This window comes from Myotis davidii, unplaced genomic scaffold (assembly GCF_000327345.1).
Source record: "Myotis davidii unplaced genomic scaffold, ASM32734v1 scaffold49, whole genome shotgun sequence".
In the NCBI taxonomy this organism is placed as follows: domain Eukaryota; kingdom Metazoa; phylum Chordata; class Mammalia; order Chiroptera; family Vespertilionidae; genus Myotis; species Myotis davidii.
In genome coordinates this window covers 2,890,210-2,907,211 of record NW_006300375.1, presented here as the reverse complement: position 1 = coordinate 2,907,211, position 17,002 = coordinate 2,890,210, and the positions used below count along the sequence as shown (strand labels likewise).

Below are 17,002 nucleotides of genomic sequence, written 5' to 3'. Positions count from 1 at the left end.
AGGAAAACAGAGGAGAAAGCAAAGGCAAACAACCGTAACAGAACTACACAAAAAGTGCAGTGCGAGGATGAATAGGATTTTATTTGCTTTGCCTTTATTTTTTGTTATATGTGGGAGTGAGAAGCAGTTTGATGGGTAAAGAGGTCCATTCACTCACTAATTCATCACATTACTTTATTGTTATGGAGAACCTAGCTATGAATCAAGCATCTTCCTAGGCACAGGGGATATAACAGAGAACATAAAAACCAAAAACCCTTGCCCTAACCGGTTTGGCTCAGTGGATAGAGCGTTAGCCTGCAGACTGAAGGATCCAGGGTTTGATTCCGGTCAAGGGCATATACCTAGGTTGCAGGTACATCCCCAGTAGGGGGTGTGCAGGAGGCAGCTGATCGATGTTTCTCTCTCATTGATGTTTCTCTCTATCCCTCTCTCTTCCTCTCCGTAAAAAATCAATAAAATATATTTTTAAAAAAACCCTCACCCATAAATTCTGGTGGGAAAAGAAAGACAAATAAATTTGCAAAGGAACAAACAATATTTTTGATGATGATATGTCATAATGCAGGCAAATCAAGACGTGCATAATGACAGAGTGTTAAAAAGGTTGGTGGTTTTCAACTGGAGAGTTAAGGAAGGCCTCATGATGCAAAAGAGTAAATTAAAAATGGTTATAGAGAATAGGAATCTAAAATTTCTGGAGAAGCAGCATTATAAACACCACCGAATATGAAAGGCACACAGTTGGTAGGAGATTTGAGAGTTATTTCTACCGACTCATAAAGTCTTTAGTAAGAGTTGACAAATTTCTGTTGAGGACATATGGCCACATGCCAATCAGAGGAAAGGGAACCAAATTTATTGGATACAATTGCCAGGCTTAGTAGATGGAGGGTTATAAATGTTACTTCATTTAATCATTATAGATAGGTATTTGATCACTCTACACTAGTTTCCACCCCTTTTTAACTCTTTGGATTCCATAAAACATTTCATTTGAAAAAAAGAGTTCTACAGATAAAAGTTTACACACTACCTTTCATTTGAAACCATACTGATTCCTGTGATTTTTCCTAATCATAATGAAAACGCATTACTAACAAGTCATAGCTAAGTAGCAAGTTTAACTATGGGAAGGAATAAATTCTGATTTTGGTTTAGGAATTTTTCCAGGGAGCAAACTACAGGACTTAAAAGAAAAGGTGGTATTTTTTCCCATCTTTACACAGAGCTAAAAATTTTTATTTGTAAAAGGAAGGTTACAAGATCTGTTTGGTTACATAAATGTTGTAAAAAAAATAGAATTTGGCTATGGGGCTGTGGTTTTAATACCAGGCTGAAGGAGTCTAGAAAAGGGATAGCACTCACCTCTTTCAGACATTGAGGGATATTACATAATTCAATAAAATGGTCTGAGATAACACTCCACTCTAGTGATGCCCATTGTGTCTAATATTTTATAATTTTATGTTAATGCTAATTTTAAAAAATATATTTTATTGATTTTTTACAGAGAGGAAGGGAGAGAGATAGTCAGAAACATCGATGAGAGAGAAACATCGATCAGCCGCCTCCTGTACATCCCCCACTGGGGATGTGCCCGCAACCCAGGTACATGCCCTTGACCGGAATCGAACCTGGGACCTTTCAGTCCGCAGGCAGCCGCTCTATCCACTGAGCCAAACCGGTTTCGGCAATTTTATGTTAATGCTAATTTTAATCAATCAAATGTATATGATATCTTGGTTTGCCAGAGCTCAAATGCCAGTGGAACACCAACTAGACAATATATGCTCCTGCCTTGGAACTTCTGTGTAAAGATGTGACCACAAGTCTATCATGATAAAACCATATTAGAGTTAAAAGTTTCTTATGCCACAGAGTTGAATGGGAATAGAATACAATTTAAACCTCTGATGTCCCAGGTTGCACAACTAACACACATGTTTTGAAACCCCAGGAAGGGGGATTTTACCCACAGTGAAAAAATAATAAAGCTTTCCAATAAAGCTGTGAAATCGTCACTAAGAAAAAAAAAATTGTGTAGGGGAAGAGGAGAAAAAAAAGTAACACCTGAAAAACAGTCAACATTTGCTTGTGAACAAACAAAAACCATAGTGCTTTCATGTGTGCTATGGCTTGAATTGTGCTTTCCTCCCTCCCACCCCCCAAAAATATATGTTGTAGCCCTAGTCCCTAATACCTCAGAATGTGAAACTACTTAGAAACAGAGAATTTGCAAAGGTAATCAATTTAAATCAAGGTCATTAGTGCGGGACCTAATCAATAAGATTGTTGTCCTTATAAAGAGGGAAAATTTAACACAAAGAGTGACATCAGAGAGGGAATACAATGTGAAGAGATACAGGGAGACCATCACCTACAAGACAAGGAATGCTAGAAGCTAGCAGAAGCTAGGAGAGAGCCGTGTAACAGCCCCCAGAATGAATCAACCCATCCGACGCCTTGATTTTGGACATTTAGACTCTAGAACTGTGACATGCTTCTGTTGTTCAAGTCAGCAGCCCATGATACTTTGTTATGAGAGCCTTGGCAAACTAATACAATACATAGGCAAGAAGAACAAAATTATCTCAGCGGTAGATTAGGCATGACCGACCACTGCCTCTCTGGTTCATCCTTTATTTTTAGTTTCCCAGAGTGTCTGGAAAAAGAGCAATGAATGAATGAGATAATGACTAAAGGCAAACAAGAATAAATTTTAAAATGAATAAACTGAATTAAGAGGGATTTAAACTGGAATTTTAGAAAGAGCAGAGGAAATGACAAGATAAAAAGACAGACACCAAGCACGATTATTGAATTAGTAAAAAGAATATTAAAAACGTTCAGTAAGTATCAGAAGAGACAAATACAGGTAAGACTGTAAAGTGCAGAGTCTAATATTCTAATTCTGGCCAGGTTTTCACTTTATTAAGGAACTATGATAAAGTCAATAGACTATTCTGGGCTTAGTTCCTCATGTCTTAGCTAAATTTAGTTCAACTGGTGTTCAGTATTTCAGATGTCTACATAAAAATAAAGTGGGAGTGACATTTTAAGCAAAGGAGATATCAGTTAAGATTATCAACAAGACCAGTGCACTAAGGGTAACTTTTAAACTGAATTATCATATTTATCAATAACCTTCTAAAGAAATATATATTAGATTTTAAGTAGGATATGTCTGCTTTATTGCTGATTATAAACGTTTCTTATTATTAGCTATTGAGATCTTCACAAATGCATCCCAAATATCGATATATGTCCTTTTCCCTTTGAAGCATACCTATATATTTCTAAATAATTAGTAATTATTAATATCTATTATTCAAAGAAACATACGTCTTTTTGCTTTTATAAGCACCAGGACTAAAGCTCACCTGAGATTATATTAAACTGGTTGCCAGAAACGAAGTAAGTGTGGATGAACTATGAACATTACATTACACTTTCATCAGCCTGCCCTAGAAATGTTCTCTTTTGAGCAGTAAATGTCCTAGTTATCAGTTTGGACACCTGTATCAACACTCTTTTCAGTTTTCCTTTTCCTACTTGCTCAACTCCAATCTGCTGAGTCTTCATCATCAGTTTGCATACCACTGTCTACTATATTTTTAAAACAGTGGGGATCCTCTGCCATATTTTCCCCTATCTCATCGTACTGTCCATGGACTTTAGCTCCAGAACTTCTCTTTTTGGGTTGCTTTTATGAAAACATTCTGGCTTGAGGAAGAAGAGACTAACTAGATAATTTCCAAAGACGCTCCCATTAAAAATTCCAATATCCGGGTCTAAATTTATGGCCATCCTTTGTCTTATCTGTTTATGTCATATGTTCAAACCATCACTGAATTTGAACGTTAATTATATTCACTGAAATCACAGTCTACAATGAATGCTTGGGAGATTTCAAGATGAGAACAAAACTTTCCGTCTCATTGTCATAAAATAATAAACTTTCTCATCTTGCCTCACAAAATAGTATATTTCTTTTTGTGGGAATGTATACGTTTCTATTTTTTCCTCAAATCACTAATGAAATGATACTCACTGAAATTGTGTATTAGGTTCCCAAGGTACCAGGGGCTTTAGGGCTTCCTAAAGTCTGCAAACACATGGTTAGCATCAACTCATCCATTGTCTTCTAACTGAAAAGAATCACTCTTACCGTGTAGCCCTCGGTATACTGAAAAGGAGCCCTGGAACTTTCGTCTGCTGTTGGACTCAGAGGCTTGGGGTCAGACATGGACCGCTGCATCATCTTGGCTGTCTTAGGACTCGCTGGGGGAACTTTAGCCATGTCTGGATGCAGTACTTTCTGTGGGCTTATATCATCAGGGAGGGGTTTTTCATAAGGTACAAAGGCTGATTCTAAGGCTTTGCCTGGTGAAAGTGGTGAGATGGGTGAATAAAGGACTTTTGGAGATTTGGGTGGGGAAGGAGCCAGCTGTAGTGTGGAATCTGGCCGAAGGTGAGATGAATAACCAATCTCTAAAGGTGTTGGGCGTTTCTTGTCTTTGGGTGGAGATGTGGCACTCAAATATTGAGGACTTTGTGTTTCTGAATCTGCTTCTGTTTGACATCCTAAACTGCCCCCTTTGTAAGTCTTTTCAGGTGCTGAAATGTGTTTAATTATTTCTACCTTGGCATCCACGTGCGCCCGTATCGAAGGTGTTCGTATGGTTCCCACTGGTTCAGTTTGCACAGATATCTCTGCCACTGTCTGAACTCCTATGCTGGAGACTTTGGAAAGGGGTTTGGTCTTCTCAGCCTCTGTAGTGCCATCACCATACTTTGCTACACGAGTTTTTCTCCTTGATCTAGTAGGCATGTCCCATTCATCCTGATCTTCATCATCAGTTTGGACACTTGTATCAACACTCTTTTTAGTTTTCCTTCTCCTACTTGCATAACTTCGATCTGCTGCATCTTCATCATCAGTTTGTACACCACTGTCTACTATTTTTTTAAAACAGCGGGGATCCTCTGTCATATTTTCCCCTATCTCATCATACTGTCCACGGACTTTAGCTCCAGAACTTCTCTTTTTGGGTTGTTTTTCATCCTTTACAACAACGTCTGTTAAAGGTATTTCTGAAACTGTACTCAGAATGCCGGGTGGGGCAATGTACTGAGTAACACCATCAGACTGAACTGTGTACCATCCTTGGCTTTGTGGGATTTCAATCGCCACAACGGCCGAGGCTGTGGTGGTTGCATCCTCAGCCGCCCAAAACTGACCTCCTTCTGGGGCAGCATACTGCCCTTCCAACATCGCCTGCTCTGTCGTGGTTTGTGGAGAGGCAGTTCCAGAGGGATCATAGTTATACTGGTAGATCTGGCGAATCTTCTGCTCCTCTAGCTGCTGGTGAAGCTTTTGCTGCAGCTGTTGGATCTGCTCCAGCTGTAACTGTTGCTGAGCTAACGTCTCCTGCCTCATCATGAACTGGGTGTATAGAGGAGGTGCTGCTTCATAGACTGCAGTTCCTCCAGCTTTTTTTGAACCATCATCTTTTCCTGTTCTCGGAACCTTTGAATTTCCTGACGCTCCCACTCCAATTCCTCAGCAAAACGCTGTTGCTTAATTTTCTCCAGCTCCAAGAGCTCACGCTCTAAGTCTAGCTGCTGTTGTTGTTTATCTTCTTCAGGGACAATTAAAAGAGCACTTTCATCTCCCACCACTTCAGAAAACACTTCAGATGCTGTGGTTAACGTGGGAACTGAGTCTATTGTCTCAGTGGTGAGAGTTTCCATAGCAATAGTTTGCAGACTGGCATTGATATCAATACCAGTTACTACAATGTCTGTTTCAGATGCACCTGTTGTGAGGAAATATGACCTAGGCATTGGCTGGCTCTGGTGCAGGGTGGATAATGAAGTTACTCCATCAGTTGTGTGCACACCAGACAGATCCCTCACAGTGGTGCTGAAAATGGAGCCAGGTTGTGTGGTGATAGCAAATGTGGAGGGAATTGGAGTTGCCTCTGAAGAATAGACAACATCATTAGTTGACCTCAAAACACTCCCCACACCATACTGGGATCCTGGAGGTGGAGTCATTCTTGCTGTGGAATACTGTGGGGTACTAATCCCAATTCCTGAAATGACTTGACGTGTTTCTGGATATGGACCTGCAGTCTTGCTTGAGTAATCCATTACCTCACCTGAAATACAGGGTAGAGTTATAGTCCAGTTCCAAGAATGAATGATGGTTTAGGGATTTGAAAGAGCTCTCAATCTTGATGAACATAATGAATGGAACCACATGCAAATTCACTGGTTAACCTAATTAGATGCCGAAGAAAAGCAATGTTGAACATGCAGGCACATGCAGGTGACTTTGGGCAGAATAAATTTAAAAAATGAAGAAATAAAAGCGCACATGTACTCCAAAATATGTTGCCAAAATATTCAAAGAAAGAGAAAAAGTAACAAAATGGAAAAAGGGGCCACATTTTCATCCTGAAATGAGATGAGGAACACCATAATGATATTTCAAGGAAAGGTCTGCAGCGACATCATACTGACCTGTAGAACTTCTCCCTGAAGTTAGATCTACTGCTGCATCAGTTTCTCCTGAATAACCAAAAGCATTCTTACTTTTATAGAAAAAATGTCCAGCTTCTGCTAAATTAGTGTCAGACATGGAAGGCTTCATTCCCCCAACCCCTCTGTAACCATATGGCCCTGATCGGTCATACTGATAGTGGTCATCCCTATAACCAAACCGATCCTCAGGAAGAGTAGTTGCAGGCTGCTGTGCTGTGCAGCTCCTTCCAAAAGGTAACCTGTAAACTACATCACAGCACACAGCTCTTCTCCCTGCAGTCAGATCAACAGGTTTTTCATCATCCTCTATTATTTTGGTCACCACACTTGAAGCAGATTCATCCATTGTTACAACAGTTCTATGAGACTTTGTTGTACTGAGATCCACTGCCTCTCCATCAGTGATGCCCTGGGATGTGGTGCCATCAGTCCATCCATTTGTGACACCAACAGGAGGCACAGTAATAGGCTTAGTAGTAGCCAGTGTCATTGCCTGTGCTGAAGTGCTTAAAGATAAGTTTATTGGTGCTTCCTGCTTAACTGTAGGGAAGGACTGGCCACTTGGTATCCTGTAAGGGGGCTCGGTATGCTTTGATGTAGTGAGCTGAAGTGGGGTTGCTGTTGCATGTTCTATACTCACTAGGCTTTCTGTGCCTGCAGTGTAACTTGCACTAGCTGTGCACGTGACAGCAGTCACTGCCTCAGTGACCAGGGATATCGGAGTCACTACTGATGAAGTTGCACTGAGATTTATAATGGAGGGTTGGACAGCACTGATTTGTCTCCCATAAGCTTCTTTTGTTGTGGTCTGTCTTTTCACATCCATTGCAGAAGCAGAAAGATCCATACATTTTTCAGTCACTTTCACTTCTACTTTTGGTGCTGTACGTAAATCGATGGCATCACTGATAAGTTGCAACTTTCCATTTTCTTTATGCTGATGCTTTTCTAAATGTAGGGTATCTAAAGCAAGAGGCTCCGGAGGAATTGGTACAGAGACGCTGCTGAGACCAACACTAGGGACTGTACTTCTGGTTGCTGAAATCTCAGCCTTAGAAACTTCAGTTGTAGGAAACTGTGTAACTGAAATTGGGGCTGCTTGACATGAAGATAGTGTTGTGACAGGGATAGCAGAAAATGTCTCCAAAGCCCCTGAGATGTACAGGCTCCGTTCTGATGAATATGACATTTCTGCAGCTGTCACGGGAGGAACTACAGAAAATACAGGTTCAGTGGCAATTGTATGCTTGAGAGGTGATCCCAGGGGCCAACTGGTAATTGCTTGACTAGAAGAGTCCGTTGGAGTCCCAGGTTCAGATGGCAACGTGATAACCACGTAAGTTTCCATGAGGGAAAATCTTGGTGAGGACTTATTAGAGTGAGGAGAAAGTGGGGAGGTAGGGGAAGGCAATTTATAATCTGCTGTAGTGATTAAATTTAATGTCATATTTGAAGGTAAACCTGTTGGTTTGGGGTGTGTATCCGTTGGTTTTTGTGTAGTTCCTGGATGCTGAGTAATGGGAGGTTTAGGGGCAATGGGAGGTTTGCTTGGCTCAGGTCTGTGGGTAAATACAAGTCTAGATGGAATGGAAGATGGCTTAGGAGGAACGGGAGGAGGTGCAGTGGTACAAATTTTTGTTATAGGTAATCCATTACTCCTTGGAACAGCTGTGGTCTCTATAGTAGTAACAGTGTCAACAAGAGATGCAGCTGTCATAGTTAGAGTCATTGGAACTGTAACTGTTAACTTTTTCTTAGGATGAATAGCAGGTTTAGGTGAGGTTGGTGGAGGAAGTGGAGGAGGAGGAGGAGGAGGAGGAGGGGTGGGATCCAGAAAACAAGAAAGGATGAATAGCAGGTTTAGGTGAGGTTGGTGGAGGAGGAGGAGGAGGTTGAGCTGATGTGTCCAAAGAAGAACTTCGTAGGAATGGGTGTGTTTTAGTTGGAAGAGAGGAAACAGAAGGACTGCCAGATGGTAACTGAGATGCAGGTTTTGCTTGACCAAAGATCTCTCCAGATACAAAGCATGCAGTTGAAACTTGCTCCTTCATTGGAAAGGCTATTCCAGAAGGTGGCTGATCAAACACGGTTTCAGATAAGCTAGTTTTAGCTAGTTCAGCCTCAGAATCCTTCCTTTTATCTCTGTAAGCTTCCAAAACTTCCAGAATAATTCCATTCCCAGTTTCCTTCTTGGCTTTCTTCACTGAGTCCTTTTCAGATATAGGTAAGTCAGTGGAAATAGTGTCAGCAATTAGCCCCTTGGGTTTAGTTTCTTCAGATTCTAAGATAGAAGGTGTCATATCAGATAAGGAAATTGCAATATGATCAGTACTAGGTCTACCATCTGGTATAGTAGTCTGATCTAAAGATATACTTATTTCTTCTGGGTAGTCTATGATGCTGCCTTGAAAATATGTTGATGAAGAAATATCCCCAGGATCTTCTAATTTAGTTACTATGTCTACTGGCTCTGTATAAACTGTAGTTATGCTATCCAGAGTAGTTATGGGTGAGGAGCTATCTGTGGTACAAACCGAAGAAACAGATGATGTGAGGGAAGGTGTGTCAGAGGGTGGGACAGATGTAGCACTTTCTGAAGGCTCAGAGTAGGTCAAAATCAGTGATTCATGGGCAATTATCTCTTGAATTTCTCTTGTGTAATCAGTTATATATTCATCTTCAATTTCCTCTGTTGAAAAATGTTGGGTTATTTTGACATCTGGAATAGAGAGTGTTGCACTGCTGGTTGAATCTGTAAGAGATGCTCCTGAAAGAATACTTGATGTCAAAGATTCATCGGGCAACCTATCAAAGTCCATAGTAGACTCTGTCATGTCGTCCGTGATAGGGGGCTGGGTTGGACTGGATTCAGGTGTTAACTGCATCTGTTTCCTCTTCATGAGTTCTTCATAGGCAGCATCAGCATCTAGTAACTTTTTTTCTTCACTGGTAGAAGTTACCATACTATCCAGATCTACTATCTCGTGGCTTTCTGGGATGATATAAGAACTTGAAACAACATCTTCTTGAGGCACAACAGAATGTAAGCTTTCTAACTCATAAAACTCTTTCTGGAGGTCTGTAATTTTCTGCATAGGATCATCATAAATATGTTCTGGAAGTCTTGTTTTTTGCTCTCTCCCTCTCTGCTGCATAAATCCATTTTCATCTTCTTGCCTTGTTAGCAGACTGTCATCGACTGAACCATTATATGTGTCCTCTACTAAAGACTCATAAATGTAATCCTCTATTAGCATCCCACCATACAAAGGCTCCTTTTCAAACATTTCCTCTCGTTCATTTGCAGCTGGAAAAGCTTTGTATTTGTGGGTTTTATGCATCATTTCTTCATATATCTCCTCAGCACTTTTTAATGCCTTTTGGCCACCTTCTTTCTGCATAACAGAATGCTCATCTGTTGGTGAGTATAAAGACACAGCTGTGGGCAATTTATAAACTTTTTGCACTTCAATTATTTTTTCTGGGCTTATTTCAAAACCCTCTGGATCTGACTCTATGCTAGGTGAGTATTCAGAACAAGAAGATCGATGGAGCTCCTCCATTTCTGCAGCCTGACGTAATTCTTCTGTTGGAGATGCATCTTCAATAGGAGAGAGATTGCTGGGTGGTGTCTTTGGTCTTTCCCTCCTTCTCTGAGCTCGAAGTTCATCTTTGTCTTTCTTTGATTTTTTACTAGAACTTTTTCTTTGTTGCTGTTCTAATTCCCGCTGCTTTTCTTGCTCCTTCAATAATTCTTCTTCCTCTCTCAATTCTTCTTCCTCTGAAGAATCTTCAATAGTCGGCAAAAGAGGACCATGTGACCTGTGCCTAGCTTTGCGTTGCTGCTTGCTCTCCCCTTTTTTGTGACTTGGGCTACTGTCACTGTCCTCATCCAGCGATGACACTGATGTAGGGGATGTGCCAGGAGTGAAGCTAGAAGCATGAAGACTAGAAGATCCTTCCCCCCTTGACCTATCTTCTGGAGAGTCTGTCAGGCTTTCCATTTCTAATTCTGGCTCTTCATCAAAATACAAAACTGTTTTTTTCTGTGATGACTCTGCAGAATACTTATCTGCTATCGTGCTATTGAGTTCAATTGTTTTAAATCGACGCAGCCCTCCTCCTCCAGCAACTACAAGTTCTTCACTCTCCTGACTTTTAGTTTCTCTGTATTTAATGTCAGGACTCTCGTCAAATGTCTCATCATCTTCATCATGCCATGAATGGCGCCTCCCTGCATCTTCCTCAAAGCTTGTGCTACTTTTTCGAGTTAGTCGCTTGTGTTTCCCTGCTGTTACTTTCCCTTTTCCTTTTGTTTCTTCCTTCTTCTGGCTCTCAATAATACCACTGATCTGTTTGAGCTGGTTCCTAATGAACTCATCGTCCTCAGAACCGGAAGCGTCTTCATCAGCACTCATTTCTCTGATTTGCTTTCTAATAAAGTCCTCCTCTTCACCTGATCCTTGGCTATCTTCCTGTTTATACTCATCACTGCTTGATGAACCGACACTAGCTCTCCGCTTTCTTTGTGGAACAGGTGAGTTTTCACTTTCACTACTCTCTTCAACTGAATCATAAGGCTGTCTTCTCATAGCTATGTCATCAACAAAGTCAGGCTTTTCTTTGTGGTCCTTCCTGGGAGGAGTGTCTTGTTGGCCATCTTTTGTAAAAGTATCTTTTGCTTCTTGACTCTCTTTGAGCTTCTCTTCTGTAACTGTAGTTTCCAGTGTTTGAGTTAAACTCTGAGTTTTCTGCTCCTCCTTAGGCTGCTCAGGAGAAACCTCTTGGGGTTGTGTTTTCTTTTCTGACTTTTCTTCAATAAGTGTACTTGCCTGGGCTTCCAAAATGGAGAGGACTGTACTTTCTAACTTAGCCAAGTCTGAGGGGCTGGAAGGGCTGCTTTCTTGTGAAAACGAGTCCTTTTTGAGTCCCTTGAGCAAATCCTTTTCATCACTTGGAATAAGACTTGGGATTTCACCAAGTGAACCTGATATGCCATCAGAAGAATATCCTGTGTCACTTAGACCTTGTGGGCTTTTCGGCTGTTGAGAACTTGACGTGTCTGATTTGTCATCTTCCTTTTCCTAGCAGGGAGGAAAAGATACAGGAAAACTTAACATGATTAAACTAATAAAATGGCCTCTCCATTACTCCCAAATAACTATTATGAACAGAGAAAAAAAGTATATGACACTTTTTCAACTGTTTTAAATAAATCTTTGCATGGGGGAAAAAAGAAAATAGTTAATACATATTGATTAAGATTAGTTTTCATTTGATTAAATGTCAATTTGAAATGACACTTTTAGTCCATTAGTGCTCTATCCTTCTACATTTCAATATCATTTTCCTTCAAAAACATGATTTTCTTTCTCAGCATATTTACTTTGGGATATCATTCTAATTATTAAAGAAAAATTTTAATGATATATTTCCACTGACATAATTAATACTTTTGGATTATGAGGACAGGCAAAGAAAGGAAGAATCAGAGGACGGGCCTTTATGTGGCCATAAGACTTACGGGATGTTGGAAAATTGACTTAACAAAAGTAAGTATATATCATCTGATGCCATGATATTTACCCCACCGACCACAAAGAATGTTGTTTTTTCTGAGAGATATTCAAACAAGGCTGTATTTTTTAAAAATGTAAAAGACTGTATTTAATTGGTATCACAGTTAATATTACAATGCTATAAAATGTGACTGTTTGGAAATTGTAAACTTTGAAAAAGTAATTGGTCTGGCTCATAGCTTCAGTAAAAGAGAAATAGCTATTATTTTTGTAGAGTTGTGAATCACATTTATCTTCAGTATCCCACCTCAAAGATATTTATCAAATATCTCTTATAAATGTCTTCTGACTTTGAAAATACTTGTATTTTTACCTTTATGGTATTTCAAAGTCAGCTTCCTTCAACCAGCACAACAACTAACCGTATGAATGGACATATGGGCTTTTCAGGGAGTTGGGACACAGAGTACACAAATCATAGGCTTGAACTACTTATTTTATTTGATAAGACAAGGATAACAATTTGATTCAAGAATCAGAAGCCTTAAATAAAAAAAAAAGTTAAACATAAAGACTTTGTGCATAAGTCTAAATGAAAAAAAAAACTATGAGCAAAATGAAACCCAGCTGATCCAGTTAGCAAAATGAAACCCAGCTGATTCAGAGGAGAACATAAAAAACAAACAATCAATCAAACAACAACAACAAAAAACAGCCCTAGGAAAGGAAGGAGGAAGGTGAAGAGCTGCATAGGACATGCTCTATTTGACGCTGGCCTATGGAGTCACCCTGGATTCCACCAAGTTTTTATCTTCAACTAACCATCTCAATATTTTAGTGGGTGTGCAGTCATGGGCTCCTCCAACCTATCTACAGCCAAAATGAACAGGTGTCAGGTCAGGTAACAAACGACAAACATGCAAAAACATCTTTCTTCTTTCCTGCCTTCCTTCCCTCCTGCCTTTCTCCTTCTTTTTCTCCTTCTCCTTCTCTGACTGCTTCTCCTCATCCTCTTTTTATCTATAAAGTTCTCAAATATATAAGTTGTTGGCTTGATATTAATTTTACATCCATTTTCATCTTATTACCTATCTTTATTCTGTATGGTTAGATATGTATCTTGAACATATCATAGAGTAAAATACTTTTGCTGAATTTACAACATGACTCAATTAAAAAAGACAGTCTGACGTATTTTTCACACGATTAGTCCAAAAAGCAATGCCGACTCTTTGATTGATCAATAATTAATTTATCTGGACCATTTCAGATGTCTGTGCAGAGAAGGGTTACTTATTTGCAGTTATGAGACTATACTAGTGGGGTTAATGAGTCCCCAACCAACTGTGGCTCCTTTCTCTTCAGAGCTACACATAGAAGAGGTAAGCATTACAAAACAGTCTTCTAATAAAAGCTTTCTGGATGGTCACAGTGGAGGGACATTTCTATATCCTTGCACTCCACAGAAAGCAAGAGCATATTTTTTGAGTCCAATATACTTTCTATGTCTTTCCTTGTCTTCTTTCCCAAGTTTCACTAAATCACTGTAAACACCATAAGCACATGGGTGGAGTATCTAAGCTCCTTTTCAATAAAAGGGCAAGAAAATGATCTTTCATAATTAAAGTTGGATGGTGTAATTTATATTCTTTATTTTGTGTCTGCATATATCATAAAACATAACAACATAAGGAAGCTATACATATATAAGAAGTGTTACTATTGTTATATATAACAATTCATTGAGTATAATAAAATATAAATTATAATTTTATACAATAGGTTCTGAATATTCTAGTGACATTTTACAAAAATAAGATTAGGACCAGAAATATATAATGTGTCAAAGGAAATGAAGATACATTATACAGAAGACTAACAGACATACATAACAAAATACCTGCGCTACAATACCTTTGATGTAGCCTTTCACCTTGTGCTCATCCTTTCCTTTCTTTAGTAAATATGTTCTACCTCCTTCCCCCTCTGCCTCCTTACAGGATCCATTCATAATTTACCTATAATGATGTTGTGATGATTTCCCCCCACTAAGGACTCCTCTTCTCTATATTATAAGGTGGCAAAATGTGGGAAGGTTTTGCACTACAGATTTGTGGGTCTAGATACAATGTTTAGAGTGGTTAATAAGGAAATCAAGTTAGGTGACCAAGAGACATTTGACTACACTGTTCAGAAGGAACATTTGGTCATGTACTTACTGGACCATAATATATTGAAAAAAATCATAAAGTCAGTTTTTATCATACTAAGTAGCACAGGTGTAATGTCTCTTGACACAGGTGAGTGGTCTGCTTCTTCATTTTGCTGTTAGCTCATTCATCATCAGAGCATACATAAACCAGGCCCTTTGCCTCTTTGATTTAAGGCAGCTATACATTCATCTTTAATCCTGCTGCTAAAATGGAAACAAAATGCTTTCCTTCCTATACCGAGCACAATGAGGTACTCATCTGTCGGCCCCATTTGTCCTTCTTGTGGCTATCCGCTCTCCTTCATGAGACACCTGGTGTGAGGACTAGTACAATTTATATCCATGTGGCTAACCAGTCTATACAGATTTAACAGAGCAAAACCTTGCTTCGTAATTTATGTTTCCTAACAAGGTAATAATTTGATCAAAAAATGAAAGAGTAGATCGAACTGAGAAGAATGTAAAACACAGTGTGTAAGTTGGGTCTGATTTTTCTCTAATTATTCAAGCTTCAAATGGATGTCTGAAGTACTGAAACTTGAGAAACACAATCAAAGGATGTATGTGAGGAAGGAATAATTGGGATCATTTTCTCCCAAATGTCTCTAGAACTAAAAGATTGAGTTTTATCTTATTTGCTTAAAAAATGCATGGCTGTGCCTGGCCAGCGTGGCTCAGTGGTCAAATGTTGGCCTATGAACCTAGGACATCACAGTTCAATTCCCAGTCAGGGCACATGCCCAATGTCGGGTGTGCAGGAGTCAGCTGATCAATGATTCTCTCTCATCATTGATGTGTCTATCTCTCTCCCTCTCCCTTCCTTTCTGAAATCAATGAAAATATATTTTTTAAAATATGTGGCTGCAAACTTACTTTTGAGAAGAATAGTAAACCACTTAATAACTTTTTAAGGTTTAATGAAGTGAATATATTCAAAGGGTTCCTCTAAGTTACATACATATATAACACATATACATATGTGTATAGATATCTTTGAATTTCCTTACATTTATTATTTTCTTCATTTGAATCGATAATCATATGCTGAAAGTATCCATTTCATTTTTTACAAAATACATCTGGAATGACCTGAAATTATTACTTAAGAATAGAAGTCCAGGTATCTACCCTGTGCATGAGAATTTTGTTTGTCATCTTAGATGGAGGCAGTGAGTGGGAACAGCCATAATTTAAGCTTACTTTTTTGTTAATGGAAATGTTATTTTTCAGCTTCCCTGAAGGATACATTTTCCCTGTATTTTTCTAAGTACATTTTCCATTAGACTATATTATACTGACTTTTATTTTGTATTATGTATTGTGCTTTTTCCATGTATAGTAATATGGCTATTAAGCCTTCCTAGTCTGTGTATATGAAATAATAACTTAAAATTTTCAGTGGTGAAAATTAATATTTTTCACTTGCCAATAGAAAGCAGAGAATAGAGAATTATTTTTCCTTCCAATATTCTACTGCTGAAAGGCAGTAAATTGAGACCCATTTGACCCTCTTTCCATAATGTCCTATCTCGAGACATCTGTAGTAGTGAAGAATGTACCAAGACACATCTGCACTGCCACACTTAGTTCTGCCCTTTTCCCAAAGGAAACTTTTAGCCTTTCATGTTGAAAGTAAACAGAAGTTACCTGAATATTATTGGTGATAAGAACTAAGTTTCTGGTTAAATATAATATTGTACAAAGAAAGGATGCAATATTAAGTTTTTGGTTAATTTCCCCTACGTCATTTATTTTAATGGGCCAAAGTAAAATAACAAAAGAAAAATCTTTAATCATTTATAGAATATTTTGGTCAAAATGGATTGCTAGTCTGATTAAGTCCATAAAATTCACTGAGCCTGGAGAGAAAAATCATAATCCCACCTACATGGGAATGCTTTTCACTACAGAAAACCTCTTAATTTTTAATCTTACCTGATTATGCTGCCATTACATACATTGCCTATATAGAACTTGAATGATAACCCTTGGATCATTGTAACCAGAAAATAAAGTTTATGCTAAAGAATGTTCAAATTTTGGGTTTTACCAAGAAAGCTACAGTGTTTCAATGTATCAAATGCAGATAAGCAGTATTCTGTTTAAGCATGTAAGTAAAAAGAGAGAATTCTGTAGTAACATGTAATTTTAAAATATTAAGCTAAAAAAGTAAAGAAGAATGCACCATTCTCAACAATAAAGTTAAATTTTAAAAAGAATGTACCTTTCAAATTATTTATTACATTTCAGAATAAATTTTAATTCCACTTGACAAAACATTTTGAAAGACGGGAATGAATGGAAAGAAAATGATGTGGCAGCAAAGAAATGCAAATGATATACTATAATAATATGAATCACACAGAGACAAATTAATGAATAAATAAAATAAACATATTAACAAAGTAAAAAATTACACGAAGTATTTGGGATTATAGTGGGAGCTGCCAAGAGATATAAATAAGTATAATAATGAAAAGGCAGTATGTTAAAAGTATCAAAAAAAGAAGCACTGTGTTTCTTACCCTTTGCAACAGCATGGATGGACCTGGAGAATATTATGCAGATTGAAATAAGTCAGTCAGGGAAAGACAAATATCAAATGATCTCACTTATACGTGAAATCTAATGACCATAATAAACCGATGGAGAAAACAGGCCCAGAGGCATGGATGCATGGAACAGACTGACATATCTCAGGGGAGTGGGGGACAGAACC

At 38.5% G+C, this 17,002-nt stretch overlaps 1 protein-coding gene across 1 annotated transcript in view; it reads right to left on the bottom strand.

Moving 5' to 3' along the window:
- Positions 1-17,002, bottom strand: part of PCLO (piccolo presynaptic cytomatrix protein) — a 296,737-nt gene that overhangs the window by 138,971 nt on the left and 140,764 nt on the right. The window contains 4 exon segments of the mRNA XM_006777145.2: positions 4,172-5,457; positions 5,460-6,167; positions 6,532-8,384; positions 8,416-11,636. Of these exon segments, the coding sequence (XP_006777208.1) occupies positions 4,172-5,457; positions 5,460-6,167; positions 6,532-8,384; positions 8,416-11,636 (7,068 nt within the window).